Source organism: Haliotis rubra, unplaced genomic scaffold (genome assembly GCF_003918875.1).
Source record: "Haliotis rubra isolate DU_JTF1 unplaced genomic scaffold, ASM391887v1 Scf530, whole genome shotgun sequence".
Taxonomy (NCBI): Eukaryota; Metazoa; Mollusca; class Gastropoda; order Lepetellida; family Haliotidae; genus Haliotis; species Haliotis rubra.
The window spans coordinates 593,796-619,677 of NW_025767225.1; the positions used below are offsets into that span (position 1 = coordinate 593,796).

Consider the following 25,882-nt stretch of genomic DNA (forward strand, 5'->3'; position numbering starts at 1 on the left):
CGCTACTTGTGTGTGTTGTGAATTCTTCAACCTTGTTGGAATTGTTTGTTGAAAGTTGTTCAATCCAGTCTGAATTGTTTGTTGAAAGTTGTTCAATCCAGTCCGAATTGTTTGTTGAAAGTTGTTCAATCCAGTCTGAATTGTTTGTTGAAAGTTGTTCAATCCAGTCTGAATTGTTTGTTGAAAGTTGTTCAATCCAGTCAGAATTGTTTGTTGAAAGTTGTTCAATCCAGTGAAGTTGTTCAATTGTTTGTTGAAAGTTGTTCAATCCAGTCAGAATTGTTTGTTGAAAGTTGTTCAATCCAGTCAGAATTGTTTGTTGAAAGTTGTTCAATTCACTTAGGATTGTGTGTTATGAATTGTTAAATCCAGTTAGGATTGCATGTTAATTAGGCACTTTGTTTCATGATTGTACTACAATGTGTAACAAAACACTGATAGTCTCATAATGGATAAAAAAACTCACTATGAAAAATAACATTTTCACATAAAATATTATATCAAATTCACAGAAATAACAGCTTCAGAAAAACCAACTGGCCCAAGAAATCAATTTGTCGCAATACATATGACAAATGAGAAAAAAAAAGTCAAATTTCAAATAAAACATTTCCTTGAAAATCAAACAATACAAAAACTGACATCAACGATATTGGCCAAATATCACATGACCATTAACAATGTATACCGACTCACCCAAAGAGTCAACCTATATCACTGTAATTTTGTAATTTCTAAACTATTCTTCACATTTTGAGATCAACAAATTACAAACTACCACGGCAAATGCAAGTATTTGCCTCAGGTTATAGAGATTCTGCTGTTTCTGCACATCGACAGTATAAGTTTTGAACCAAACATTTTTAAATCATCAGTAGAGGTTAAAAATTATAACATTCCTGCCCCTGAGAACGGTTTCCTTCAGCGTTAGACAAACAAATTACTAGTTATTCGTACATTCGTTAATGCGATATAAATGTCAATGGGAATATCCATGAAATTACTCTCAGCCATTTTGCATCATGTTGATTGGCTTGTTCATTCCAACTGTATAACTGTTTATAATTTTGAAGAGTAGCCTTTAGCAGCCAGACGTCATCCATGACTAGCTGTCCATACTCGAAGGGGAAGGTCATTGTTCATGGTGGCTCAAAACGAATAGTTTAAAAAATGTCTCTGTAAGAACTGTGAAACCCATATTTGTTTACAATATTTCCACAAAAACTATGGTAATATATATATATGATACTGAATAACTTACAAGCTATGATGAATTACATGTAATCTGTCCTTGTGAAATAATGTTGAAAAGTCATCACCTGACAACCTGTTGGTAAACAAAACAATTATGTTATATGCCCAGGGGCCAGCAGAAAATGAATCTTGGAATTAGATTGATATATTGGCCAAATGGAAATGATTCACACTTGTCTGGTGAACATTTGGGAAATATTTTAATCCCTCAAGTTTCAGTGAGATCATTGTTTCTGTGTTCATGATGCTAATGACAATGTCTGTGAGGGTGATTAAAGATGGCCGTCTATAATGGCTTGTTGACTCCGAGCTTGACCATAGCCGCCTCACATGGCTTCATGATGTCCTGAAATACACAAACATGGAGTTGACATGTGCAAGAACTGCAGAATGGGATCTTCTAAAAAACAAAAACAAGGCCAAACCAATTTGTTTTCTTGATTTACAAAACCACCCACCCTAAGTTCAGCTGAAGGGTTGTTGTCGGCACAGGTACTACAGATACGTACCCCAGGTACGTTTCTGTATACAGATATGTACCCTAAACAAAGTCAAAATACAGAAAAGTACCCGGTACCCTAAAAGGCGGATGAGTCCATATTCCGCAATCCAAAACCGAAACCGTATGTAGTTGTTCCCGTTCAACTGATTCCGAGTGGTATTCATGTGCATCGCGAAATATCCGTTACTGTGTATTTTCATTACTTACATAACGCAATCAAATGTATCTAATACAACAGTATGACAGTTCCTGTCAAGAATACGACACAATGGGAATGGAATCGTCCTAGGGTACGTTTCTGTATTCGCATTATGGCCAAAGTACACGTTTCTGTATACAGAAACATACCTGGGGTACATATCTGTAGTACCCGTGCCGACAACGACCCCTTCAGCCTAAGTTCAGAATAACAGAAATAATGTATTCAATTTTAAGCTACTGGAACAACTTCTGAACTACAAGACGACAGACTCCAAACTATAAGTCATATTTGTGGGTGCCCCATATTAACACTGAAATTCACATTACAGTCCATATTTTGTTGTGTCAATTACAGATAATATTTACAGAAACTGCAGCAATGTGTACATATGTATCAGATTGCCTCAAAGCTTTTATTAAATAAATCATAGTTTCTTTCATGTTTGGAACTATCTCTTATACCAAAATTGACATGTGCTAGGCTTTGAAAAGATTCCCCTTATTCTAACAAGAATTCTAATTGATCTGACCTCTTAGAAATATATTGATCTCAATGAAAGAGGTAGATTTGAATCATTAACACAATGCCATTTTAATGTGTAATGTGTACATGTGCTATTTCTTACAGTTAAGTTTGAGAGAATGTATCACACAAGAAGCCAAATATACAGGATCTTAATTTGACAGTTATTTAAAAACCTAAAGAAGTGTGCCTACATGTAATTTTGGGTCTCTTATTCAATTAAATATATATGAATTTTCATAATTATCAGACTGTTTGATGGCAACAACACAACGTGCACCACAAATGTAGAAGAATTACATATGATAGAAATATAATACATCAGAACTTTAGAGATTTAATATGAAGATCATTCTTAACAATTTAACATCAGATACTTTTCTAAAAAATCGCCATCAGTTTTTACCCCTTGTGTAAGAAATAATTGTAAAGAATGATAACTGTTTAATGTTGCAAGTGCAGATCTTACCCTGTTGTCCCGGAAACGTTTGTGAACAGGGAGCAGTATGTGTGATCCCACCGCTAGGTGGCGCATTTCAGCGTTCATGTCATCTACAGTGTGACAAACAGAGGCAAGGATAGAAACACACCACACACACGACACACTCAGTGCAGCAAGCCAGACCTCTTGTCTTCCAACATTAGGGAACTGAGGACCTCACAGAAGATTCCTAGAAATATTGATAGATTTGTTTTCCTCCCTTGTAAATACTGAATATCACGTCTCAAAGTATTTCCAAATATGAAAGATAAGAGGTGTGGCTTGAATAAATCAGTTGTTGATGTCACATAACAATAGTTCCTGAAACCGCTGCTGCCGTTGCTGCTGCCGTGGATCAATGCTGGTCAACTTTATTCATTGACAACTATATAGACTTCATTTACTATTGACATAGCATTGAGAATTTTTTTACAAAAACAAAATGTTCAGAAAAGCTCTCAGATGAGAGTGATCAATCTACTAATTGCTTTCAGAAACTTTTGAATGATTTGTCCCTGGTGTAATCATGCCTACCATACCGTAATGTTATGTGAGCACATCCAAATACATGCAGTACCTGTGACGTGTGAGGAAATGTTAGTGCAGAGCCGTGCAAGCATGAATACACACAGCATTATATACTGCTAGGTCACTGTGACCCAGTCAATGTCACAGTGACCCGTACAGTATACATTGTAACAGTGCCCAAGATGATATCATAGACAATTCAATAGTGGCCCAGATGATACCAGTTATCCAGACAATATCAGTGTGACCCATGTGATATTATAGACATTGTAATAGTTATCCACATGATATCATATACAACGTCAATGATCAAAAATATGTCACAGTTACCAAGGCAATCACAGTCACCCATAGTTACCCAGACAATATCACTGACCAAGATGATATCATAGATGATACCAAGCAGCCCAAATGATATTTACCCATACAAGATCACAGTGACCCAGATGATATCATAGTTACCAAGGTTATATCACAGTGACCATGATATCATTACCTACATGATATCACTGTGGCTTTGATGATATCTTAGCTAGCCAGATATCACAATGACATTAGTATCTCATGCCCAAATTTACATCCCAGAGAACAGATGATATCAAAGTGCCAGTGTAAAAAGTGAACTCCCTGAGGCTGGTAATGTAGTGATGTCATGTCAACACAAGAGTAATCTCCCCTTAATGTTTGTAACGCGTTCAAGAGCATTCTGGTATCAGCTTGAAGTAAAATTGGGTGAAAACCAGGCTCTCATAAACATCACTGAATCTATGTCAATAAAAATGTTAGGTATCATTATGTTTCCAGTGACTAAAAAACTGTCTCAAAAGACAATATAATAATGAATTAATAATGAGGAGGTGGATAAAGTATTCATTTGTCATACCACAGGCCCCTGTTGGGAATCATACCTGGTCTTCAGTTTGACGAGCGAATGCTTTAACCACTAGGCTACCCCACCTACTTAATTATAGAGACATTTTCAATACCAACATTCTTGTTACAATACAAAGTTGATGACATCACTTCCTGACCCCAACCCGACCCCACTACATCACAAGCCTCGTCAAACAGTGCCGTCACAACACACCAGGCCACACGAATCAACTTCAACCTGTTTGTCTCACCTCATTCTTATTAAACTTCAACTGAATCTCTTTTATGAGAGCAGGTACTTTGAAGCTCAATAAATCCTTACAAATATCATCTACAAGAAAACATCATCAAACATATAAACTTGATTCAGAGAAATATCACAGTTGTAAGTACACCTTTAACTCCAAGGGAACATTTTCTATGTTGTAACATGTAAGTAACAGTAAAAACAACATGCATGTTCAAAGAATTTAACATGCATTTGAACAATAGGAATCAAAAGACGTGGTTGATTGAAGTTTGGCGAACATGAGGACATGAAACTCATATAAAGCTCTGAATCTCATGACCCACGAACATCAAATGATAATGAACTTGATGTCATTATGAAAGTTGCCTGTTTTCAGTTCTCAAATAGTCTTGTTTGCATTAAATCTGACACATTTCAGATTTGCACCTGGAATGTTTGCCTTGCAAAGGTACTGACCAATTTATGTTCAAAGGGGTGTTACAATTCACTGACCTATTCCCAACTTCTTATGGGATGGGGCCAAATTATATCAAAACAAAACATTTATTTGAAAGAATACTGGGAAAATGTGGATACTATAATACCTGGCTACTCATTTCAGAGAAAAACGTAAATACGCTTGTAACATAAAATATAGCCAATCATGAACAAAAGGCTGGGTCTTCCAACTGAATACTGATGGTTCATCCTTGGTATGCAGCTTTAGTATGTGACACGTCTTACACAATGTCCAAAATTTACACAATGTATACTTTGAATACAGTACCTGGTAGGGGAGATGGTCTTCTTACAAAAGAAAAAGAAATAATTATCTTTTTCTCTCATGAAGTTCAAGATATATATTTTGTGAATAGTTTACTTAAAAGGCATTGATATTTACCATATTCCACAAGTTCCATGAAGAGAGTGACGATAGATTCCACGACATCGGCATTATCCTTGTGCAGCTCGTACGCCCTCATGATGATGGGGATGCCGTCTTTACTCTCTGCTGCGTCGCTGCCCCCCTCGCTTGTCAGCACCCGGTATGCACACTCCTCTGTTACGTCACACAAGGGATATGTGTTACCATGGCAGCGTGGTCTTAACAATGGTGTGTTTAAAAAAAGTCTCATCACAGGGATGAGTGAGTGAGGTGATAAGACAACATCAATCTCTGATGCTCTATATGCTCTGCTGGTCTTGCCACACATTTAAAGTAAACAGATAATCAACTTAGACACAGTGTGATCAGGCACTCCAAGTTGACCTGGGCCCCATTCCTCAAAGCGATCGTAGTGCTACGACAGTCGTAAGTCTATGTTAAAGTATGGGAGTAACGACTGTCGTAGCGCTACGATCGCTTTGAGGAACGGGGTCCAGTTCTTATCTTATCCCACTAATACTAAGCACCAGGGGGCGGTGGGGTAGCCAAGTGGTTAAAGCGTTTGCTCGTCATGCCGAAGGCCCGGGTTCGATTCCCCACATGGATACAATGTGTGAAGCCCATTTCTGGTGTCCCCCACCGTGATATTGCCGGAATATTGCTAAAAGTGGCGTGAAACCAAACTCACTCACTCACTAAGCACCAGGCAGGGTACCAACAAGTACCATTTCTTAAGATCAAACAACTGAACTTAAACTCTGGGTGGGCAGATGTTCTAACCACTAGACCACAGAGGGTATGTGCCTGATCAGATCGGACATATTAAAGCTAATTAAAGGCGTGTGTGTGTCATTATAGAATGTGTCTCATAAAAGGAGTATTTTTATTGAGGCGATTTGACTCATCATGGGGATATGTCTCAGTAAGCATCTCATTAAAATTTGTGTCTAACCTGTGGATTTCTGTCTCACTGTCACTTACACTAAATGGTGCAAGGATGTCTGTCTCACTAAAGGGTGTGTCTCATTAAAGGGATATGTCTCATTCAGGGCATCTCACTTTAATGTGTGTGTCTCACTTAAGGAGGTCTGTCTCACTAAGGGTGTGTCTCATTAAAGGGATATATGTCAAATTAAGGGCATCTCACATTAAAGGGATGTGTGTCATTCACATCTAAGGAGGTCTGTCTCACTAAGGAAGGGTGTGTCTCATTAAAGGGATATGTCTCATTCAGGGCATCTCACTTTAATGTGTGTGTCTCACTTAAGGAGGTCTGTCTCACTAAGGGTCTCATTAAAGGGATATGTCTCATTCAGGGCATCTCACTTTAATGTGTGTGTCTCACTTAAGGAGGTCTGTCTCACTCACTAAGGGGTGTGTCTCATTAAAGGGATATGTCTCATTAAGGGCATCTCACTTTAATGTGTGTGTCTCACTTAAGGAGGTCTGTCTCACTAAAGGGGTGTGTGTCTCATTAAAGGGTGTGTCTCATTCAGGGCATCTCACTTTAATGTGTGTGTCTCACTTAAGGAGGTCTGTCTCACTAAAGGGGGTGTGTCTCATTCACATTAATGTGTGTGGATATGTCTCATTAAAAGGGCATCTCACTTTAATGTGTGTGTCTCACTTAAGGAGGTCTGTCTCACTAAAGGGTGTGTCTCATTAAAGGGATATGTCTCATTAAGGGCATCTCACTTTAATGTGTGTGTCTCACTTAAGGAGGTCTGTCTCACTAAAGGGGTTTTCTCATAAAAAAATCAGGGATATGTCTCATGGGAGAGGGTGTGTTAAATGCAAGCTAGCCTGTCCAGAATGAGACATGTATACAGACCATCGGGTTCAACCAGTCCCGAGAGAGCCATGCAGGCATTCTTCACGACTTTAGCGCTCTTGTCGTGTGTTTCTACAGCACTCAGCAGTATGCCCACAGTGTCAAGGTCGTTCACAACGGCAAAACTCTTTTCTGGAACATACACAGAAACTTGTGAAGCACAGGTGAAAAAAACAGGACAAAGTGAAAAATGGAAAAAATACATCTTAAAATTATTGACAAGCACAGGTTTGTTTCGAACAACAAACAATATCATTCACCAAGAAAGGGTACATACATAACATGTGAAATTATAGATGAGACCAGTTTAAAAAATATGTGACATAATATAAATCCTTTGTACTGCAACTATCCTATGATATTTCAGAACAAAATTAAAAAATTAATTATTAAGCCTCAATACAAATGTGTGACTTTTTCATATGTCAGTCAATCAAAATAGAGCCTAAGTACATTGGGCTGTTTCACTTTATCCATCTTTGAACAGTGGTAATTTGCAACATACATGTATAAGTTTAGTCATAGAAGATTAAGCTATGATGGATAAACCAAAAATGATTTCTTTGACCTTTGCCAACTTACCATCCAGACAGAGAGAGAAGAGGGCAGCACATGCAGCTTCCGCCAATTCCTGCGACGTGGGGTGTGTCTTCATCGCGGAGCATATCGTCTCAATAGCTTGACTGTCAAACGCTGTCTGCAAGTTATTTTCTAAAAAGAAAAATACAACTAGTTACAAGACTGTAGTTCAGCTCATGGAAATATTTAAAACATTTGACTAAATAGATAAGTATATACATATCTAAATGGTTAAGAGGTTTATGATCCACAGGGGAATGGTTTAAGGTATTTATTGTCAGCCCAAGTGACATTTTCAAAATGTGTGTCAGGGCAATGATGTTAAAAGTAACAGCATTCTAATCTAATGGTTTAAGAGTCATCATTTGGGGAATTGTACATAAAACTTCAGTTTAAAAGAGGGAGAAGTCAAATCTCAATCAAATTCAGATGTGAACATCAAAGGCCACAGAATGATAACTTAATAAATGACAACATGCTGCTCAACATCATATTATATGAACAAATATCTAAAAAGATAGTCGTGTTCCGTAACTGTTAGGTATGTGTTCTGAGGATGGCGCTTGTTCTCACCCATTGACTGTGAGATGGCGCTTCCAGATGGCGCTCATGCAACAGGTTGCACACAGCTCAGCAAGGTGTACTGATACGCTACTCTCTATGTGAGTCTTCATGGCACACAGTATCTGGTCTATGACTCCAAGTGTTCTGCAAGCAAGGCAGGACAGGCTGTGGCCTAAACTGCCGATAAGCTCACCATGACTCCACCGATCTGAAGAAACAGGGCAAGTACACGTTATACACATAACATTCAAGGTGTACTCACTAATACAACTTTACTCAGTTCATGGAACTTCCATTGTAGCAGCTAATCTGTCAGAACTGAAAACTGTTCTATCATGACGGCAAGTGTTTCATTATTACAGAAACTGTTCTTTATGGCTCCAAATGTTGTCAAGAAGGCAACGGCTCTCACAGGACTTAAACTGTTCTATCAGATAGTAAGTGTTCTATCATTACACAAACTGTTCCTTATGACTCCAAGTGTTCTGTCATGACTACAAGTGTTCACTAGATACACTAAATGTTGCATAAAACTCCAGTAAACGCTAACAACATCATTAGACTTATGCTTAATCTCTGAACATATAATTTTGATTGTAACAAATAAACCTATTTAAATTGAAAAGGAGCCCAAGGCAGACCAGAGATTCAGAACCTGGGGATATCTAGACTTGCTTCATTTAGGGCTTTTGCATTGCAGAGAGGGTTTGGCAGTAGGGGAAATACTGTGGTTCAGGGACTGTGAGACAGACTACATTGTAGGGAGGGCTTGGCAGTAGGGACAATAATGTGGTTCAGGGACTGTGAGACAGACTACATTGTAGGGAGGGCTTGGCAGTAGGGACAATAATGTGGTTCAGGGACTGTGAGACAGACTACATTGCAGGGAGGGCTAGGCAGTAGGAAAAATAATGTGGTTCAGGGACTGTGAGACAGACTACATTGCAGGGAGGGCTAGGCAGTAGGGAAAATAATGTGGTTCAGGGACTGTGAGACAGACTACATTGCAGGGAGGGCTAGGCAGTAGGGAAAATAATGTGGTTCAGGGACTGTGAGACAGACTACATTGCAGGGAGGGCTAGGCAGTAGGGAAAATAATGTGGTTCAGGGACTGTGAGACAGACTACATTGTAGGGAGGGCTTGGCAGTAGGGAAAATAATGTGGTTCAGGGACTGTGCGACAGACTGACAACATCATGAGTATACACAACCAATACTTACTGTCTGCCGACAATGCCATGAGTATAGCAGCTGCTGTTTGCTGCAACTCTGAACAGCTTGAGTGAGTCTACAACACAACACACAAACATTAGCAGTGTATGAAATAAGGCCCATCCAACCGCGCGAGACGGGTTAGATTTCTGACGACGGTCTACATTTACGGCTTGTCAGGCCGATGGTCTGGTAAAATGTTTCGATATCATGTTCCATACATCTGAGTTAATTCACCATATCTTTAATTTTTCATTGTAACTAAGAATTGAGTTATTCTCTTTGGATTGTCTGGTCTGGTTATATCCATTTTGGGCTGGTAACATTTTGAAGTTACCCGCCCTGATGTCTGGCTGGGTTTTTGGCTTATTTCATACACTGACATTAGCCTGTAAATAATCAAGTTTAGACAATCAAGTGATTGATATTCTAAGCAACAATCTGCATTGTCCAAAAAAGGTGATAAAATCAGCCAAGTTATTGAGCCTCTATTGACCTGTATTAGTTGTTGGACCTAACTAACCCAGAATGTCCACAGGGAGATGACTGAAGAACCATTCTTCCTCTACAGCCACTGTGACCAGGTCAACCTCGAAATCAGTTCCCTCTGATGGGCTCTCGTACCCGATTAAGGATTGTTTGTTTGTGGTCTAATGACACAATATTCCAGGAACATGACAGCAGACACAACTGAAATACGTGGCATGGTGGGTGAAGTGATCCTGCGAGCTTGACGTGATGGGATCGAGCCCACCTGTGACCAGGTGTAAAAACCTTGGAGTCAACTTTGTGTGCAGACTCTTTCAGTGTTGTCACAACCCCTAGTGTATAGTACACAACCCTGTGCACTTAAAAGAACCCAGATATATGATCAGATGGTGGCCACATGAATACGTGCAAACACCTAGTTGCGGGTACAGCAACGTGCAGTAAACTTGGACAAAGTACTGTGACTATGTGTCCCAGTCCACCCAGCTGTGAATGGGTACCTCGTAAGGATGGGAAAGCCACAATAACTCGGTGCACCTAGTGGCTGCAAGAGTTGTATCCTCCCTAGGGAGTTGAGAGTGATAATACGATGTGCCTTTGAGATTGACATCCAGTGATCGAGGGAAAAAACAACGCGACTTTGAGCAGCTGAGCTGGATATCGGTGCTATACAAATGTTAGTATGTATGTATGTAAATACGAGCCCTGGAGACGAACCAGACAAACCAGTGATTGATATTATAAGCAACAGTTATGTCGTTGGAGCGATGGCATACAATCAATCCAAATCTCAGGGTAAGGTCATGTGATCCCTTCAGTTGCTTCTTATGACAAGCATTATGGTGACTGAGGTACAGTTGTTCCCCAGAACATCTCAGAACATTGAACCGACAGAGATTGTCCTGATTACCTTCATGGAGAGGATGATGACGGAGATTATTTCGGGCGTAAACAGAACATCCCCCGTCTGAGCTGCAACAGGGAAGCCATGAATCATGAACATTCAATAACATTTGACAATATTATCAACATCGAACAACATTCACTAGGTTCATCTAGGTTCAACAACATTCATCTACCTTCAACAACATTCACTAGGTTCAACAACATTCATCTACCTTCAACAACATTCACTAGGTTCATCTAGGTTCAACAACATTCATCTACCTTCAACAAAATTCAACAATATTAATCAACATTCATCAACATTGGACATCTGACAACATTCATCAACACTGGACAACATCTGACAACATTTACCAACATTGGACAACATCTGACAACATTCATCAACATTGGACAACATCTGACAACATTCATCAACATTGGACAACATTGATAACATTCTTCAACATTGGACAACATCTGACAACGTTCATCAACATTGGACAACATTCATCAACATTGGACAACATCTGACAACATTCATCAACATTGGACAACATCTGACAACATTCATCAGCATTGGACAACATTGATTAACATTCATCAACATTCACTAACATTCATCTAGGTTCAACAACATTCATCTACCTTCAACAACATTCAACAATATTAATCAACATTCATCAACATTGGACAACATCTGACAACATTCATCAACAGTGGACAACATTCATCAACATTGGACAACATCTGACAACATTCATCAACATTGGACAACATTGGGCAACATCTGACAACATTCATCAACATTGATTAACATTCATCAACATTGGACAACATCTGACAACATTCATCAACAGTGGACAACATTCATCAACATTGGACAACATCTGACAACATTCATCAACATTGGACAACATTCATCAACATTGGACAACATTGATTAACATTCAACAACATTCACTAACATTCATCTAGGTTCAACATTACATATTTTTTGAGCATGATATACACCATCTGGGATTACGTTTTGCCATCCATTCACTTCAGGTGAAGTCTTTGTTGAGAGAACCAACACCATTTTATTTATTTGGTCCAAATCTTTTCCAAAAAGGCAGTTAGAATTTGTTCATAACCTTTGTGGTACAAGAAAAAATATGATTTATTTCAAAATATGCAAAAATTACTTTGGAATATATAAGTTAGTGCATTTATATTTGTTGGATAATGGATCCTACAAAAAGGTTAACAACACAAAACAGTGAATACTTATTTTGTTAACCCAACACTTTTGGCACAAATATATTTTGATAATTGTTTTGAAGCCAATCACGACTTACTCATTGTTGAGATAAGGCTACTACTTTAGCTCCCACCATTTACAGAAATATGTCTATATTTTGCACAATTAACACTAAAGTGACCCAACTGAGAACTAAAGAAACCCATGAGCAGGCAAATGTCAGCAATATTCTAACACTATCACTAGAGTCAGTAAATCAGGATGCCGTTGAGCAAAGTGATCTTAGTGGTAATGTGGCCGTAGCTCCCATACCTTAACATAGACTTGAGGTAGTCTTAGTGCTAAGGTGGCCGTAACTCCCATACCTTAACATAGACTTAAGGTAGTCTTAGTGCTAAGGTTGTACAACAGCACCCTGGTCTGGCCCTGTTTCACAAAGCGATCTTAGTGGTAATGTGCCGTAACTCCCATACTTTAACACAGACTTACAGCAGTCATAGCGCTACGATCGCTTTGTGAAACGGGCCCCAGAAGGTTTGTGGGTTATATGAGCAGGAGCCTTATACAACGGCATGCAACCAACCAGGTCGCCAGGTCACCAGGTCTGACCAACTGATCCACTGTAGTTGAGTGACAGATTCCTGGCTCCAATTCCTAATCTTTAACTGAACAGTTTTGTGTCTTGTTTCAGGAATAACAGATTTCTATGTGGAATTTTTGTTTGCTGAACTGTTCAACGATTACATAGTTGTAAACAAAATGGATGTATTAGTTCTATTGAAAATTGTTTAAAAAACTAGCTGCTAAAAGGCTAATGCACATTCTATAAAAAGGAAAATTTGTAATGTTAAGACTAAATCTGTTTAGAAGATGATGTATTGAAAACAACTAAACTAGTTTTTTTTCTCAAATACAGTTAATTGTTATCAAGTTAATAACCTTTTACCAATCACACCAATCCAATCACAACCATTGCCCTTTGAACAGTGAAACCCTTCAATTCTGGACAATATCCTTCCAAGTAAAAACAAAATGCTGGATTAAGATTCATTGGTACATCATAGTTTCCTTTGACAGACATATTATTACAGAGTAACGTCCCTTTGGACAATTCCATTTTAGAGTAATGCCCCTTTGTACATAACAGTCCTGCATCATTGCTGCAAGCATACACCAGTTCAGAGTAATGTCCCTTTGTACATGAGATATAAGTTGGGTTTCAGTGTCTAGACCAGCAGGGTTTCACTTAAGGTAAACATAACTTATTTTAATGAACAAAAACATTATGTTGTTTGTACAGGTCTACAAATATAACTTTACCACACAAGAAATATTTTTGATGAGAAAATCTTTAACGCTTTAGGTGACAGTCCCATATCTTACTAGTTAAGAAATAAGCACCAGCTAAAACAAGCAAAAAAATATAAAGCAAAGAAAATTGTCCTAACTTTAGAGGTGGAGCTGGCCAGTCGGGTTGTCATGAACCAGAAGGTGATCAATAACTAAATGATTTTCAATGACCCATTGAATTCTGTTTACATATTCATGAGAGGAACTGAACATACTGACTGGCGGGAATCTGGTTTAGTTGAGAAAGAGATACGATGAACCAAGGTAAGATGAACCATGGAGAACCGTATGCCTATATGAACTAAATGTTATCAGTTTAAGTCACACCGAATCTAGCTATGACTGCTTGGGCAGAAAGATTAGTCTTCCCTCCAAAATACCCCATGGGTATGGGAAACTGCCAAAGCCCATCTTGGTATGTAAGACGTAATACCTACTGTCTAATTACAACAAAACACTGTGTGGGCCTGGAGGAGACAAGGTGAGTGAAAATTTAAACGTAAATCTGAAAACTTATTACTGCTTTAGAAAAATTGGTTAAAGTGAGCTCGTTATTTTCTTTTTCAGCTCTATCAAAACCCTTTTTAATTTTGACATTCTTGAGAAAAAATGAATCTGAATCAAACATTTATTAAATTATCCTAAAAATATATATTAAGATTTAGAGTAAGCAGCATATTTTTCTCTTCAAATGTGAAAAATATTTTTCGTATCCATCAAACTAAACATCCTTTAATTTCAGCATAACTGAGGGAAAAGACTTTGATAAATCTTTAAGAAACATTTATGAAATAACAAAACCAAGGTTACGTCCTCCACCTCTAAATACTAGATACTCAATCTAACACAATGTAGCTAGTGGCAGTATGTTATATATGATCAGGTGATGTTAGTGATGTACACGCTGGTGATGCTCATACCAAGCTCCGCCTTCCGAACACGGGCGTTTATTTCCAACACTGGCAAGGCAAAGTGTGCATAATCATTCTACATGATCAGGAAAGTAGTACCAATGAAGAAATGCAGATTACATCACACATTTTCAAAGAAAACATTAGTTTTGCGAATGCTCAACTTAAACATATCCTTCCACAGCATTTGTACTCACTGTTGATAAAGACTTTGTGAGTGTGTAAGTTGGTTTTCAATGTCAATTTGAACAGTATCTGAGATGCATCAAGGCAGGGGTTCAAATATATTTTTCAAAAAGCCACTTTATGAAAGTAACTTGTCCTCACTAATTTTCCACTTGCCCTGATTTTTATGAAAAAAATATAACTCTATTATCATTAAGACTGCCACATGATAATCCCCTATGCCACCTTAAGACTACAACATGATAATCCCCTATGCCACCTTAAGACTACAACATGATAATCCCCTATGCCACCTTAAGACTGCCACATGATAATCCCCTATGCCTCCTTAAGATTGCAACATGATAATCCCCTATGCCACCTGAAGACTGCCACATGATAATCCCCTATGCCTCCTTAAGACTACAACATGATAATCCCCTATGCCACCTTAAGACTACATGATAATCCCCTATGCCACCTTAAGACTACAACATGATAATCCCCTATGCCTCCTTAAGACTACAACATGATAATCCCCTATGCCACCTTAAGAATTACACATGATAATCTCCTATGCCACCTTCAGACTACATGATAATCCCCTATGCCACCTTAAGACTGCCAAATGATAATCCCCTATGCCACCTTAAGACTACAACATGATAATCCCCTATGCCACCTTAAGAATTACACATGATAATCCCCTTTGCCCCTCAAAAACTTCATCATGACAATCCCACTTACACCCTAAGACTGCCAGATAATAATCCCCTATGCCCCCTTAATACTGCCACAAGATCATCCCCTATGCTCCCTTAAGACTGCCACAAGATAATCACATGTACCCCGTAATAAATGCAACATGATAATCCCCTATGCCCCTTAAGACTGCCACATGATAATCCCCTATGCCCCTTAAGACTGCCACATGATAATCCCCTATGCCCCTTAAGACTGCCACATGATAATCCCCTATGCTCCCTTTAAACTGCAACATGATAATCCCCTATGCCACCTTAAGACTGCCACATGATAATCCCCTATGCCACCTTAAGACTACAACATGATAATCCCCTATGTCACCTTAAGAATTACACATGATAATCCCCTTTGCCCCTCAAAAACTTCATCATGACAATCCCACACCCTAAGACTGCCAGATAATAATCCCCTATGCCCCCTTAAGACTGCCACAAGATCATCCCCTATGCTCCCTTAAGACTGCCACAAGATGATCACATGTACCCACTTAAAAATGCAACATGATAATCCCCTATGCCCCTTAAGACTGCCACATGATAATCCCCTATGCCCCTTAAGTCTGCAACATGGTAACACCTATGCCCCTTTAGTCTGCAACATGGTAATCCCCTATGCCCCTTAAGTCTGCAACATGGTTATCCCCTATGCCCCTTAAGTCTGCAACATGATAATCCCCTATGCCCCTTAAGTCTGCAACATGATAATCCCCTATGCCCCTTAAGTCTGCAACATGGTAATCCCCTATGCCACCTTAAGACTGCCACATGATAATCCCCTATGCCCCTTAAGACTGCAACATGGTAATCCCCTATGCCTCCTTAAGACTGCAACATGGTAATCACATATGCCCCTTAAGACTGCAACATGATAATCCCCTATGCCCCTTAAGACTGCAACATGGTAATCCCCTATGCCTCCTTAAGACTGCAACATGGTAATCGCATATGCCCCTTAAGACTGCAACATGGTAATCCCCTATGCCTCCTTAAGACTGCAACATGGTAATCGCATATGCCCCTTAAGACTGCAACATGGTAATCCCCTGTGCCTCCTTAAGACTGCAACATGGTAATCGCATATGCCCCTTAAGACTGCAACACGGTAATCCCCTATGCCACCTTAAGACTGCCACATGATAATCCCCTATGCCCCTTAAGACTGCAACATGGTTATCCCCTATGCCTCCTTAAGACTGCAACATGGTAATCACATATGCCCCTTAAGACTGCAACATGATAATCCCCTATGCCCCTTAAGACTGCAACATGGTAATCCCCTATGCCTCCTTAAGACTGCAACATGGTAATCGATATGCCCCTTAAGACTGCAACATGATAATCCCCTATGCCCCTTAAGACTGCAACATGGTAATCGCATATGCCCCTTAAGACTGCAACATGGTAATCCCCTATGCCCCTTAAGACTGCAACATGATAATCCCCTATGCCCCTTAAGACTGCAACATGGTAATCGCATATGCCCTTTAAGATTGCCACATGATAATCCCCTATGCCCCTTAAGACTGCAACATGGTAATCCCCTATGCCTCATAGACTGCAACATGGTAATCGCATATGCCCCTTAAGACTGCCACATGATAATCCCCTATGCCCCCTAAGACTGCAACATGGTAATCACATATGCCCCTTAAGACTGCAACATGATAATCATTCTGGAACATCTAAAACAAACCCCAGGTGAACCTACCTGAAACGATGACATTATTGAACACATTGCAGCCTGCTATTTGTATAGTTTTGTTGTTGATGTTATTCTTCATTGCCGCGGCAACCAGACGTTTGCTGTTGTCCTCCAGGAGGACGCCATCTTGTTTGGTGAGCTCCACAAGGTGCTCCATGCCATCCTTGACACAGTCCTCATTATCAATCATCTTGGCGATGTGTTCCAGGACAACCAGGATCCCAGGGGACTCTGACGTCAGAGGGTCTGCTGGAACAACAAGTCTTCAATAAATCTCTTCTGACTTGGATTCAAGGCGTCAGATTCTGGTGCACTTTGGCTTCAGGCACGAGGCACTAGGAACCTATCTTCCCACAATCCTTTTTTGTTACAAGCATAAAGTAATGAGGATCTTTTAGGCTCTTAAAGGCACAATGTCAAACATTTTCGACACTATTTTGACCTACATTTTATAAATTGGGGGCATATGCACTCACTTTAGCAATAAAAGACTTATTATCAATTATGACTTGCCTGAAATTTGATAATTGAAACTTCGAGGCGAACAGCTTCCAAACAGACAACACTCCATATATGAAATGTAAACAGTTGCTTCATACATCAGTGCTTGCTGAACTGGCCTCAATCGCAAGTTGCGTTTTGGGATATTTTGTAAAGTGTGTTTCAAGGGACATAACTCTACGGGTTTTCGCTTGAAATAATGTTCAGCCGGTAGAGGGCGCGAGAGTCAGTTTAATGCAACGTTGCAATAATTCACTCGAACTTTTTAATTTAATATTGTAATCTAAATACGTAATGTTTTTCGGAATAAATTATATGGTAGCTTCCCTGGGGGCATTCTCTTCCCACAGAGGTTACTCCTGTCATATCTTCCTACGTAACCTCTGTTCTAATACGGCCCTTTCATGGTGTGAGCGTTCAAGACTCGTGATTGGAGACAATCAGATTTAGTTGTGCAATCAGCGACGTTGTTTCAAAAGTGATCATTCGCAAGGCCTCGGTAATTTCCGTATACTTCGAGAAAACTAAACCTCTTCCCCTGCGCGATGCGCAAACGTTTCCTCTAGACAGAACTCAGTCATGTTATGGCGGATCAGTGGCGTCTCCATCGCCCTCGTTGACAACGGACAAGCTAGCCATTAAACGTCTTGTGTGTAACATCAACACAAGTCCCCGGCAGATGGGGGATATTTGTGGCTTCACATTTGCTTGTGTTAGTCAAGTTGAATCTAAGTCGATGTAACACGTGTTCTGATTGGATAGAAAGAAGGGAGATAATTCGTTTTGCGATCTTTTGCCGCTAGGGGATATTAAGAGAACCGGGAAATATGGCCGTATTAGAACAGAGGTTACGTAGGAAGATATGACAGGAGTAACCTCTGTGGGAAGAGAATGCCCTGGGGGCTGATATTTAGTGTTATTGAGAGAAATGCTTTATGTATATTTAGAGACATGTGGTGTGACATTGTACCTCTAAACGCTGACTCGGCACAAATGTTGGACACTGTGAACCTAGACGAACCAGTTATCGTCAATGGGTACAACCTAACACACTCAGAACCTATCTGCTTCCAGTGTTGGATACAGCAAGAAAGCTCTGCCTGACCTTTTTCGCCTTTGAATTATAATTGGCCAATGAGATACTGAGACCTTATACTGGGCTGGAATCGACAATGTGCTCATAGCAGTGTTACAGTCAACCTAGTCTTTATTTGTACCTCCGTCAGAAGACAAGCAGAACATACAAGTGGTCCTTTTCTCCAACATTATTTTCCGAAAATGGTCTCAGCATTACAAGTTGTTACAGTTCTATGTTATAAAACAGGATTTTGAATTGGTACTGGAGATTCCACATACCGACTTTCTCTTCTTCCGTCTGTGCCTGTCTTATCCTCTTCTCCATCATGGAAGAGTCTCTTGCCTCAACACACTTCCTGATGTAGGCGCACTTCTCCACCAGCTGCCTACAGGGAGAGAATGGGAGAAGAAAACAATCAGCCATTCCATCACCATTAGAAACACATCCATACATTGGCTGATTAGTTGTCTGTCTCACAGAACCATACCATTTTCCCTTCTGTGTATGAGTTTGTTGTGTAACAGCACACTCTGTAAAATTCCAGCTATATGGCGGCAGTCTTTAAATAATAGGGCCAGTAAATAGGTCACGTCACTTCACGAGACCGGTGACACACAATGTACACTTGGTCCGGTCTAGTAAAGTCATATTTGGCGGTCATGCCAGAACTGGTTCTTGAATATAAGACTGTCCCCGGAAATCTGATACCGGAAGTAAGCTGGGTCCCATCTCACATATCGTAAGTTGGCGCTTGCAAAGGGAGCCGAGAACCAGCTAAGTACCGGAAGCAGCACCTCATGAGACTTACAGGCCCTATTGAGTCTCAACCAGACAATGTAGTGATCAATAGCACAAGCATTGATCTATGCAACTGGAAAATGATGACGTGTCAACCAAGTCAGCGAGCCTGACCACCCGATCCCATTAGTCGTCTCTTACGACATGCATGGGTTACTGAAGACCCAGATCTTCACAGTGTCCCTTCTACAAAGCCTGTACTCTAATGCTATAGCTCTAAATGACACAAGACCAGGTTTTCAAGAGGTTTTGAATCTTTATCTCACTGTATACATGATTCTTCCTCTGACTTAACACGAGACTGGAAAGTAGGACACCATGGCAAATATGTCATTTTGTCTACAGGTTTGAAATATGCCCCCCCACAAACAAAAATGTGACCTTTAGGCCAGACCAATTGTATTTCTTGTTTTACAGATTTTTGTCCTCAGAAAACCTAAAGGCAGGAGGGAAAAAAATAAAAAATAAAATTCACCAGTCAAAGTAATATTCCTTTTAGATACTAAAAGTATTTTTTTTCTTATTCTTGAAAAAATACGACCGGTGGATCTGTAAAACAAGAATTAAAATTGGTCTGGCCTTAGTTAGCAGCAATTGGATGCCAGGTCTTCATATGCACATGAGACACTCAACCTGTGTGCTGAGGTCTGTCTTTGTTGTTTGTGTCGCAGCAAAACACTCATGTCTTCAAACTGTTTGTACCTTATGCAACATTCGCTAATATTGAAGCCCTATCATGTCTAAAAATAATTCAGAGTATGAACAGACTGATCAGTGTTTCATTTAACAACCATCACCCTGCCATCAGAACATGACGACATGCTCACCTACATCACTAGTCTGACCATCAGATGGAATCTAGTCACCTTATATTTAATGCCTGGCTCCAGGCAGGGTACCTCGAGGTCACTAAACGGAATTACTTACTCAGCCGTCGGCCTCCTTGAGGGGTTGTACTTCAGCATCAGACGGATGGCCGTGATCAAGTCTCCAGAAAAATGCTGTGAAGAAGAAGACCATTATTTCACCATATAGGACGGTCTTGACCGGGCTTACTGTTTTGTGTTAAACAGTTACAAAACACTATTGTAAAGCGGCCTTCACACAGCAAACTAAAGTTTGACAACACATGTTGTTAAAATTGTTAAAGTTGTCACGTTTTCATACATCAAACACATGTTGTCAAACTTTCGTGTCATTTGAGCGCCATGTCTCTATCGGTGCGTCACATGACAATTTTGTTGACTGAGATAGGTTGTTTCTGAACAACACGAGTTTGACAACACTTCACAAAAGTTTGATGGGAAAGTTGGTGAGAACAGAGACCAATCCTATTTCTTGACAACAGTTTGACAACTCTGAAATTGGTGTTGGTGGCGAGTTGTTGGAATGTTCACACTCTCAAACTCGAGTTTGACAACATATGTTGTCTTTAGTTTACCGTGTGAAGGCTGCTTTAGTGTTGGTTTAATCATATGATAGAAGTTTAACAATGGAGTGAGTGACTCCACTTACTTTTATGCCACTTTTAGCAATGTTCCAGCAATATCACAGCAGGGGACACAAGTAATGGGCTTCACGTATTGTACCCACAAGGGGAATCGAACCCTGGTCTTGGGCGTGAGAAGCGAATGCTTTAACCACTTGGTGCCTACCCCAACTCCCTTGTGTCTGGAAGTTAGTGGCTAGCTGGTAAATCATGACTTCCATGAAACCAAAGGACAATAAGATCAATGTTACTCTGTTCAGTAATTTATTAACTGAACAAGATCTAAAAAAATTGTTCTGTAAACTTAACACTGCCTTCTGACTAAAGGTTAGATTCAGATTTTCTTTTCTCAAATACCAAAGCAACCCTTACCTTGGCCACATCCTCAAAGATCTCCTCCAGTACGCCAGGGTCGTCCTTGACCTCCTTCAGCTTCGTTGCCACCATGACACCATCAAACATAGCCGTTGTCGTCATCTCAAACAAGATGCAGCCCAGGGCCCACACATCACTCCTCTCATCGTACGGGTTGTTCTGGATTTCTGGGGCCATGTAGTTAGTCGTGCCTGTTGGACACAAGAAAGTGTAAACATTGGATGTATCACTGGATATGCAGCTACATTGGAACACTGACTATTTTGTTCAAAATGGAGCTGTTTTACCTGCATATTTTCCTGCAATTTAACGTATTTTAACATAAAGTTAAGCTGAACATTATCGTTTCTTATTCAGTCTTGTTATCAGAAAAATATAGGTCACCTCTACTTACTGAATGCTGTAATTATTGTCAAAATTACAACTATTGGTACATTGGAACAATTATTATTTAGCTCAAAATGTAATATTTTTTAAAACTGCTTTTTGTCCTTTATACTGAGGTATTTCAACAATGCATTTAGTGCAAAAATGTCAAAGTAAACATGTAAACACCCCCATATCGGAGGTATCAGCTTCATACTGAGTTAATGCCTGGTCTTGTATAGTACACCTATATCATGGCAGCATGTAAATGTTAGGGGTGAAACAGTACGGTACGTATTGCGCCACAAGGCCTTCGGTTCGGTCCAGCTCGGTTCAGTAAATGAGATATGATCATAATGCAGAAATTGAGCCAAAGAGCCAAATCGTACATTGTTTAATAACATGGGGAAAAAATAACCACAATCGTTTTTATTTTGAAAGAACAAAAATGTTATTTTGTGACTAGACAGAAATGACGGTAGGAAAAACGAAAATACCGAACTTTTGGATTGCATTACGGTATACCGAACCAAAGGCAAAATACTGTGGTTCTACTAATATCGCGGTATACCGTTTCACCCCTAGTCAATTTTCAAGTTTGGTCCAGAGAAAGCAGTGGTTGATAGCAAGAACAACAAGCCATATTACCAGGATATGATGACACAGAATACATCGCGAGGACAGTATTCTTGTACATAATGTACAGGTGAGTATAATGTTACTACTCTTTCAGTTTTCGGAAATCTTGAAGTGTTGATCCATTCTTACAACAAGCAGAATCTCCACAGGATACTTAACCCAGTTCCTGTACTCACCCACAGTGTTCCTGGTGCATGTCTTGGCGTCGCCCATGATGGTTGCAACGCCGAAGTCCCCGAGGCAAATGCTGTCATTATCTTGAATAAAGATGTTACTGGGCTTCAAATCCCTGCAAACATCAGAAATCACAATAAATCAATAAATATTTCTTCACAATGTTTTCTCAGAATTGATGTAAAATAATTGCAATTTTCTCTGAAAATGTTGGTATCTCATAATCTGAGAGATTATCAAGTTAAGACAGACAAGATTTCTGTTGACACTAAATTTCACTACCAAATTAAATGACAATCAGAAGAATACTTAACAGACCTCTATTAAGACCTCGTAAGCAGGCGTGTACTTGAAGCTAAAGTCAATAACGTTTTACATTCTTATCACTAAGTTCAAAGCAAAATTATAGTTGTCTGTTCAAAAATACTATCACAGATAAAAAATAATCATTATTTTATACATCAAAATAAACTTCCTTTGCTTTAATCTCTTTGTTGAACTACTCGACCTCAACGTTCACTAAGTGAATGCTGCTGTTGACATTACCTGTGAATGACACCTTTCCTGTGTACAAATATAAGTGCCTCCAGAATCTCCCCCAGGTACCTCTTTAGAACCTGTAACAGACAATAATACTGTACATCTTCACCAGAACCACACAGCAATCATAGCACAGCCATCTAGCGCTACATCAACGGTAACTCCCTTACTTTAACACAGCAGTTGACCCGTGAAGATCCATGTTACAATTGATTTTCAGCAACCCATGCTTGTCGTAAGAGGTGACTTACATGATCGAGTGGTCAGACTCACTGACTTGGTTTAACACACATCGTATCTCAACTGTGTAGATTGATGCTCATTATGTTGATTACTGGATTGTCTGGTCCAGCTTCGATTATGTACAGACCGCTTAGCCATATAGCTGGAACATTGATGAGTGTGGCGAAACCAACCAACTAACACAGCAGTTAACAAAGTTATAACACTAAAATTGTATTATGAAACCAAAGTCCAGTTTGTATCAAGGAAACCAAAAAATAGTTGTGTTTTAAAAATTTGGAAAAAGCAAATAGCACCAATTCATGGCTAGACTGATATGAATAATAGTCTTGAGCACTGTTTGATAAATGAGAAATATTGAACAGTCTTTAATCCAGATTCCAACCATGACAAATGCATGGATGCACAGTACCAACTCCTATACAGTACAACCAGAAATTATTGAGAATTTAAAGATTGTATTTTTTTTTTTCACTCATTACTTACGTATTTAGTGTGAATATTAGCAGAACATAACTCCAGATTCAAAGACAGGTGAACAGTTAGTATTTTGTCAAGTCACCATGGGCAGCAATGCAGGCTTCAATGCGGCAGGGCATACTACTGATCAAAGAAGTTAGAAAGTCGTGGTCCATGCTGTCCCAATATCGGACAACCTCTTCTTTCATTTCAGCAATATTTGTCAGATTTTTCTTATTGACACTTTCCTTCATAAGTCCCCAAACATTTTCTTTTGGATTTAGTTCAGGGCTATAGCTTGGCCAATCTAATAATGTCACATTTTGGGTCCGAAACCAGGCCTGTGAATGCTTTGAACGATGTTTTGGGTCGTTGTCCTGCTGGAAAATCCAAAAATTTCCATAGAACACGTGAGCAGATGGAAGTAAATGTCCCTCAAGAATATCTGTGTACCGCTCACTGTTCATATTCCCTTCAAATCAACAGAGGGGCGTTGCCCTTAACACAGATATGCCACCCCACACGTTAAATTTCGGACTGTACTTTGGGCGCTGATACAAAGGTTTTTCAGTTTGTTTGGTCCAGAATTTCAGTGTATTAGGAAACAGCCACACAGAACTTTCATCTGAGAAAATCACATTGTCCCAGTTAAAATTTCTATGCTGTAAGCACCAGTTCAACCTTGGCTCCTTTTGTTCAGGTTTCATGATCGGTGATGGAATTCCTTGACTTTTCTGCCAACCCATTGCATGCAGCTCAGTTCTAATTGTCTCCTTACAGACAGCCACAGTTCCTCTATCAATCATATCCAGCCTTAAGTTTTCTAAACTCCTTCGTTTGTTTTTAGAAACAAGAATATCAAGCCGCCTCCTGTCACCGACAGTCAATTTTCTGGGCCTACCTGCGCCTCCCTGGTGTTCATTGCCATATCCATTTGCAATATTTTTTAAAACACAATAAACAGTGGACAAAGGGATGCCTGTTCTACTTGAAATCCCTTTAGCTGATCTGATGTCCTTGTTATAATACTCTAAAATCAACTTCCTCTTCTCTAAATCATCCATACTGCGAAACACTGAAAAGGTCGTCTGCTAGCAAGTAAACAAAGGGGGATAACTCTTCACAAACTAATTAAAAAGGATTAACGGAGTTGTCTCTCTTGAATGAAACCAAGCACTTGATAGCTGGTCACAGTTGTTTATACTAGAAATCCAATTAAACATATTCCTAAAATTCTCAATAATTTCTGGTCATACTATATCCCCCTCACTATATCTCCCCACTGTGGGATAATAACAGCATAAAACAAGATTCCTCTACCAAGGATCCTACACTTCTTTATATCCTACATACCACTATACAACAGAACTGAACTCATTACAAATTTCCAATTGGTTTCATTTTTTAACCAAATATATTTCCTTTAACACAGAAACATCAACGATTAGTTACACAAATCAAATACCAGTATAGTAGCAATCATCATTAAAAGACATATACACATTATATGAAAAACTCCTGAAATCAATCCTTGTTACTCAACAACCTTGTAATTACTTTCATTAATAGTTTATTACTAAAACACTTAAGGTCCCACAATTTTATCTTTCCCAAGATCCAGGGCCTAGATTTTCGTAGCTCTCTTAGAGCTAAGATAGTCGTTCGAAAATCTAGGCCCAGGTCTAGATATCTGAGTGTTTGTTTTTCTATGCCACAATCATCAATATCTCAGCTTTTTACAGTGACACAAGATAAATTGGTCTGGGCTGGACATTCCAGTGATTTGGCAACTTTCCACACTGTTGAGGTATGGAGACATGCTGTCCAACCGTCCAACCTCTAGTTTACTTATAGAAAGGTTTATTACCACAACACTTAAAGTTTCGACAATCTTATCTTCCCGAGAAAGATTTATTACCATCAGGACAATGTTATCAAGGCCATGAGTATAGATTTCATTGACATATGTACAACTACTAACAGTATTTTGGGGTCTATAATGCACACTTTTTTTCCAATGTAGAGTACAGGGCGTACACATTACACAG

The 25,882-nt window shown here is 39.4% G+C and overlaps 1 protein-coding gene across 1 annotated transcript in view; it reads right to left on the reverse strand.

The window, feature by feature from the left end:
- Positions 1 to 216: 216 nt before the first annotated feature.
- The window catches only part of LOC124253058 (serine/threonine kinase-like domain-containing protein STKLD1), a 38,972-nt gene continuing 13,306 nt past the window's right edge, over positions 217 to 25,882 (reverse strand). Inside the window, exons 6-19 of the mRNA XM_046686778.1 lie at positions 23,139 to 23,209; positions 22,595 to 22,707; positions 21,411 to 21,604; positions 20,477 to 20,550; positions 19,030 to 19,136; positions 17,179 to 17,421; positions 11,063 to 11,124; positions 9,673 to 9,739; positions 8,462 to 8,659; positions 7,891 to 8,019; positions 7,309 to 7,440; positions 5,493 to 5,651; positions 2,950 to 3,032; positions 217 to 1,600 (exon numbers count right to left, since the gene is read on the reverse strand). Of these exons, the coding sequence (XP_046542734.1) occupies positions 1,541 to 1,600; positions 2,950 to 3,032; positions 5,493 to 5,651; positions 7,309 to 7,440; positions 7,891 to 8,019; positions 8,462 to 8,659; positions 9,673 to 9,739; positions 11,063 to 11,124; positions 17,179 to 17,421; positions 19,030 to 19,136; positions 20,477 to 20,550; positions 21,411 to 21,604; positions 22,595 to 22,707; positions 23,139 to 23,209 (1,692 nt within the window). The 3' untranslated portion in view covers positions 217 to 1,540. The remainder of the gene's footprint in view (positions 1,601 to 2,949; positions 3,033 to 5,492; positions 5,652 to 7,308; positions 7,441 to 7,890; positions 8,020 to 8,461; positions 8,660 to 9,672; positions 9,740 to 11,062; positions 11,125 to 17,178; positions 17,422 to 19,029; positions 19,137 to 20,476; positions 20,551 to 21,410; positions 21,605 to 22,594; positions 22,708 to 23,138; positions 23,210 to 25,882) is intronic.